Raw genomic sequence first — 6,000 nt, forward strand, 5'->3', positions numbered from 1 at the left:
CTCCCACCTGAGGCAAAAGTGCCTCCAAGTCAGCTATCCGGAGCGTGCAGGAAAGACTGGGCACACTTAGCTCCAGAATACAGCCCGTGGCTTCAGCTGCGTCACTAGGCTGTGGCAGTGAACGGTGCCCGGACTGAGCGGAGTGAGCGGCTTTAGGGCAGGAGAAGTGGGGGACTTAATAGATTGTTTCTTGGTTCCAGTGGTGGCCGACAGCTATCAGGTAGGGTAGATAAGAAGCCACGTAGTAATAAAAGCTCCAGAAAGCATGTCTGGATGGACTCAGGCCCCTCTTATTTATTATTTTATATACTAACAGGGGTGACAGGTGTGGTACATCCCTGCAAAGGCAGATCCAATCTCTTTCTCATCAGACTCTGCTGTCTTCCCTGCACTCTCACTCAGATGTTCACTGCTGCCAGTAGCACACGTATGAGAAGCAGAAGTATGGCGGCAGCTGTATAGATCCTGACATGTAATTCTCTATATCATACTTACTGTACACACATCATCCTTATTACTATTGAGAGAATAGAGGTAAGACACTGATGATGGGGGGTGTAAAAGTGGATTATAACCTGGAAGATGATGATGATTACAGGGTATTATATGGTGTATTGCATGTAAGGTACCTTGTTCCACACGTACTCTGCTGTAGCAATATACCTTATATAAGGGTGAGTAACACATGTACAGGCTTACCAGCGTATGCGCACACACATAAAGGAATGCTACCTTACCAATGCTTCCAGGAGTAACGTTAGGAGACATTTCTCTGATCCATCAGCTCATATGACTGATGTTATTGTTCATCTAGAATCTCCAATTCATACGATGTGTTCCCCATCCATTGTTTTACATTGGTGCTGACATAGGACTTGGCGAGTGACTACATCTCCATTTATACTTCATGGTTAGTTACAAGTACAAGAGAGAGAGATATCTAAGTCTTATTATAATATTACATTTGTTATTGTGTGTTCTCATTTTTGTATTTCCATAATGTATTTTATTTCCAGCAGATGGACACACAAGCAGGAATATCTCAGAAGGACGTCTAATGTTATCCCCGGATTGTGACATAAAAGATAATGACAGTAGACAGGATTCTCCAGGAAATAATCCCATTACCCCAATTATACATCCAGCTCTATCAGCTGATCCCCCTGATCCTGGGAAATGTTCTCCTGATCACTCTGATATTGGAGCATTTGTTACAGCTCTGAGAGTAGATACAATGGCCCTCATTCCGAGTTGATCGGTCGCAAGGCGAATTTAGCAGAGTTACACACGCTAAGCCGCCGCCTACTGGAAGTGAATCTTAGCTTCTTAAAATTGCGACCGATGTATTCGCAATAATGCGATTACTAACTACTTAGCAGTTTCAGAGTAGCTCCAGACTTACTCTGCCTGTGCGATCATTTCAGTGCTTGTCGTTCCTGGTTGACGTCACAAACACACCCAGCGTTCGCCCAGGCACTCCCACCGTTTCTCCGGCCACTCCTGCGTTTTTCCCGGAAACGGTAGCGTTTTCAGCCACACGCCCCTGAAACGCCGTGTTTCCGCCCAGTAACACCCATTTCCTGTCAATCACATTACGTTCGCCGGAGCGAAGAAAAAGCCGTGAGTAAAAATACTTTCTTCATAGTAACGTTACTTGGCGCAGTCGCAGTGCGAACATTGCGCATGCGTACTAAGCGGATTTTCACTGCGATGCGATGAAAAATACCGAGCGAACAACTCGGAATGAGGGCCAATGTTTCCCTGTTCTATAGATGCCAAAAGTTTTACACAGAACACAAAGCTTATTACCCATCAGCCAGCTAAGGCAGCTGAGAGGCAATTTCCATGTTCTGAGTGTGGAAAATGTTTTACATACAAATCAGCTCTTGTTAGACATCAGAGAAGTCACACAGGTGAGATGCCATTTCCATGTTCTGACTGTGGAAAATGTTTTACTTGGAAATCATGTCTTGTTACACATCAGCAAAGTCACACAGGTGAGAAGCCATTTCCATGTTCTGAGTGTGGGAAATGTTTTGGCCGGAAATCACAACTTGTTAGACATCAGAGAACTCACACAGGTGAGAGGCCATTTCCATATTCTGACTGTGGAAAATGTTTTACTTGGAGATCAAGTCTTGTTACACATCAGCAAAGTCACACAGGTGAGAAGCCATTTCCATGTTCTGAGTGTGGGAAATGTTTTGCCCGGAAATCACATCTTGTTATACATCAGAGAAGTCACACAGGGGAGAAGCCATTTCCATGTTCTGAGTGTGGGAAATGTTTTGCAGACAAACCAGAGCTTGTTAGACATCAGAGAAGTCACACAGGTGAGAAGCCATTTCCATGTTCTGAGTGTGGGAAATGTTTTGCAGACAAACCAGAGCTTGTTAGACATCAGAGAAGTCACACAGGTGAGAAGCCATTTTCTTGCTCTGAGTGTGAGAAATGTTTTTCACGGAAATCACATCTTGTTGATCATCAGCGAAGTCACACAGGTGAGAAGCCATTTCCATGTCCTGAGTGTGGGAAATGTTTTGCAGACAAATTACATCTTGTTAGACATCAGAGAAGTCACACAGGTGAGAAGCCATTTTCTTGCTCTGAGTGTGGGAAATGTTTTGCCCAGAAATCACAACTTGTTAGACATCAGCTAAGTCACACAGGTGAGAGGCCATTTCCATGTTCTGAGTGTGGGAAATGTTTTGCCCTGAAATCAGATCTTGTTAAACATCAGAGAAGTCACACAGGTGAGAAGCCATATTCTTGCTCTGAGTGTGGGAAATGTTTTACACAGAACTCATATCTTGTTATACATCACAGAAGTCACACAGGTGAGCAGGCATTTCCATGTTCTGAGTGTGGGAAATGTTTTGCAGACAAATTACATCTTGTTAGACATCAGAGAAGTCACACAGGTGAGAAGCCATTTTCTTGCTCTGAGTGTGGGAAATGTTTTGCCCGGAAATCACAACTTGTTAGACATCAGCTAAGTCACACAGGTGAGAGGCCATTTCCATGTTCTGAGTGTGGGAAATGTTTTGCCCTGAAATCAGATCTTGTTAAACATCACAGAAGTCACACAGGTCAGAAGCCATATTCTTGCTCTGAGTGTGGGAAATGTTTTACACAGAAATCACATCTTGTTAAACATCACAGAAGTCACACAGGTGGGAAGCCATTTCCATGTTCTGAGTGTGGGAAATGTTTTAGACAGAAATCACATCTTGTTACACACCAGAGAAATCACACAGGTGAGAAGTCATTTTAATCTTCTGGAGTATACTTATTATTGCCATGCGTTGTTCTTCAAGGTTCTTATCCTATGTCCTGTGCTTTTTGCAATATACATGCAACCACTGGGTGAAATAATCAGCTGTCATGCCCTCATCTACCACTGCTATGCAGATGGTCTGTCTTTTGTTCTGGGTACTGAGAACCCAGTACCAATCCTAAATGTCTAGCTGAGCTCCAGGTGTGGGTGTTGCCAGTTGGCTGTGACTCAATCCTGGTGAAACAGGTCCTTATGCTAGCTCACCAACAAAGGACAGGGCTACAGCTCAGCTTTGTTACCAACCAGACTTACGCTTGGGGGTTCAGGTTTACATAATGCTGATCCTGTGCAGAATCTTGGTGTCCTGGATGGTGGAGTGACACTTAGACATCAGGTATCAGCCACACTCAGATCCTCATCTGAGGAACATAGTCAGACTCCAGCACTTTATTCCCTCAGAAAATCTACCTACAGTCATACATGCACTTGTATCATCACACATAGACTACTGCAATGTCCTCTACCTGGGTCTCCCAGCAAAAGAATTGCACCGCTTGTAGCTTGTACAGAATACAGCAGCCTGGCTGTTACCTAACCAGCCCGTTCCTGCCACATAACACCCATTCTCTGCTCCCTTCACCGGCTCCCTGTAAGATGGTGACTCTGGGCCTAATTCAGGTTGGACTACAGTGTGTGATCCAAACGGAATTATTGAGAAAAACTTGCGGACGCATGCGCAGCGCCCGTCCTGCGTATGCACCTTCATTCTCTACAGGGGGCTGTAGGAAATGTGATTGCTTCTTGTTAATCAGGTAGAGGCGGTCACGGGGTGGGGGGTAAAGCTCCATTTCCAGTGAGAAGATGGAGCGTTACAAGTGCGGTGTTGCGAGAAAGGGAGGCGGACAAACGGTCATGTTCACTGTGGCTGCATGACATCACACGCAGCCATCGCAATCTAGAAGAACGCGGTGGGGATCCTGCAGGCACAGCTAAGCTGGCAGGATGCTTCACTAGTTTCTAAGATGAAGCAGAAATTGTGGAGCGATCGCAATTTCTGCTTCATAAAGGGGGGAGGCGCCGGTCAGCATACTAGGCTGCCTCGCCCTGCGAAGGGCGGCCCCCAGCACGCTAGAAAAAGGATTGCTAATTAGCAGCATCTGCTATCCTCACTGACTTACTGTAGGCACCTATTACACAATCTTACTGACTCTCCCAGCCCTACATGACCAGGGTCCATGTACCAGAAGCAGCTTCTGCCTCCTTACTGACTTACTGTAGGCCCCTATTACACAATCTTACTGACTCTCCCAGCCCTACATGACCAGGGTCCATGTACCAGAAGCAGCTTCTGCCTCCTTACTTACTGTAGTTCCCTATTACATAATCTTACTGACTCTCCCAGCCCTACATGACCAGGGTCCATGTACCAGAAGCAGCTTCTGCCTCCTTACTGACTTACTGTAGGCCACTATTACATAATCTTACTGACTCTCCCAGCCCTACATGACCAGGGTCCATGTACCAGAAGCAGCTTCTGCCTCCTTACTGACTTACTGTAGGCCCCTATTTCACAATCTTACTGACTCTCACAGCCCTACATGACCAGGGTCCATGTACCAGAAGCAGCTTCTGCCTCCTTACTGTATTACTGTAGTCCCCTATTACAGAATCTTACTGACTCTCCCAGCCCTACATGACCAGGGTCCATGTACCAGAAGCAGCTTCTGCCTCCTTACTGACTTACTGTAGGTCCCTATTACATAATCTTACTGACTCTCCCAGCCCTACATGACCAGGGTCCATGTACCAGAAGCAGCTTCTGCCTCCTTACTGACTTACTGTAGTTCCCTATTACATAATCTTACTGACTCTCCCAGCCCTACATGACCAGGGTCCATGTACCAGAAGCAGCTTCTGTCTCCTTACTGACTTACTGTAGGCCCCTATTACACAATCTTACTGACTCTCCCAGCCCTACATGACCAGGGTCCATGTACCAGAAGCAGCTTCTGCCTCCTTACTGACTTACTGTAGGCCCCTATTACAGAATCTTACTGACTCTCCCAGCCCTACATGACCAGGGTCCATGTACCAGAAGCAGCTTCTGCCTCCTTACTGACTTACTGTAGGCCCCTATTACACAATCTTACTGACTCTCCCAGCCCTACATGACCAGTGTCCATGTACCAGAAGCAGCTTCTGCCTCCTTCATGACTTACTATAGGCCCCTATTACATAATCTTACTGACTCTCCCAGCCCTACATGACCAGGGTCCATGTACCAGAAGCAGCTTCTGCCTCCTTACTGACTTACTGTAGTTCCCTATTACAGAATCTTACTGACTCTCCCAGCCCTACATGACCAGGGTCCATGTACCAGAAGCAGCTTCTGCCTCCTTACTGACTTACTGTAGGCCTCTATTACATAATCTTACTGACTCTCCCAGCCCTACATGACCAGGGTCCATGTACCAGAAGCAGCTTCTGCCTCCTTACTGACTTACTGTAGGCCCCTATTACAGAATCTTACTGACTCTCCCAGCCCTACATGACCAGGGTCCATGTACCAGAAGCAGCTTCTGCCTCCTTACTGACTTACTGTAGGCCCCTATTACATAATCTTACTGACTCTCTCAGCCCTACATGACCAGGGTCCATGTACCAGAAGCAGCTTCTGCCTCCTTACTGACTTACTGTAGGCCCCTATTACAGAATCTTACTGA

The 6,000-nt window shown here is 46.2% G+C and overlaps 2 protein-coding genes across 3 annotated transcripts in view; both read left to right on the forward strand.

Moving 5' to 3' along the window:
- LOC134984634 (retinitis pigmentosa 1-like 1 protein) overlaps window positions 1–1,096 on the forward strand; it is a 44,519-nt gene extending 43,423 nt beyond the window's left edge. The window contains exon 6 of one of the 2 annotated variants that reach the window (XM_063950179.1): window positions 1,020–1,096. The gene's annotated coding sequence lies outside the window, so the exon portion shown is untranslated. Of the gene's footprint in view, window positions 1–1,016 lie in introns of both variants that reach the window. The other variant, XM_063950178.1, reaches the window with a different exon arrangement.
- Window positions 1,097–1,280: 184 nt separating this feature from the next.
- Window positions 1,281–5,235, forward strand: LOC134984626 (oocyte zinc finger protein XlCOF7.1-like). The gene has a single exon (XM_063950171.1). It carries the CDS (start codon window positions 1,754–1,756, stop codon window positions 3,272–3,274), a length of 1,521 nt encoding a protein of 506 aa, XP_063806241.1. The 5' UTR covers window positions 1,281–1,753; the 3' UTR covers window positions 3,275–5,235.
- The last annotated feature ends 765 nt before the right edge of the window (window positions 5,236–6,000 follow it).

Source organism: Pseudophryne corroboree (genome assembly GCF_028390025.1).
Source record: "Pseudophryne corroboree isolate aPseCor3 chromosome 3 unlocalized genomic scaffold, aPseCor3.hap2 SUPER_3_unloc_7, whole genome shotgun sequence".
Taxonomy (NCBI): Eukaryota; Metazoa; Chordata; class Amphibia; order Anura; family Myobatrachidae; genus Pseudophryne; species Pseudophryne corroboree.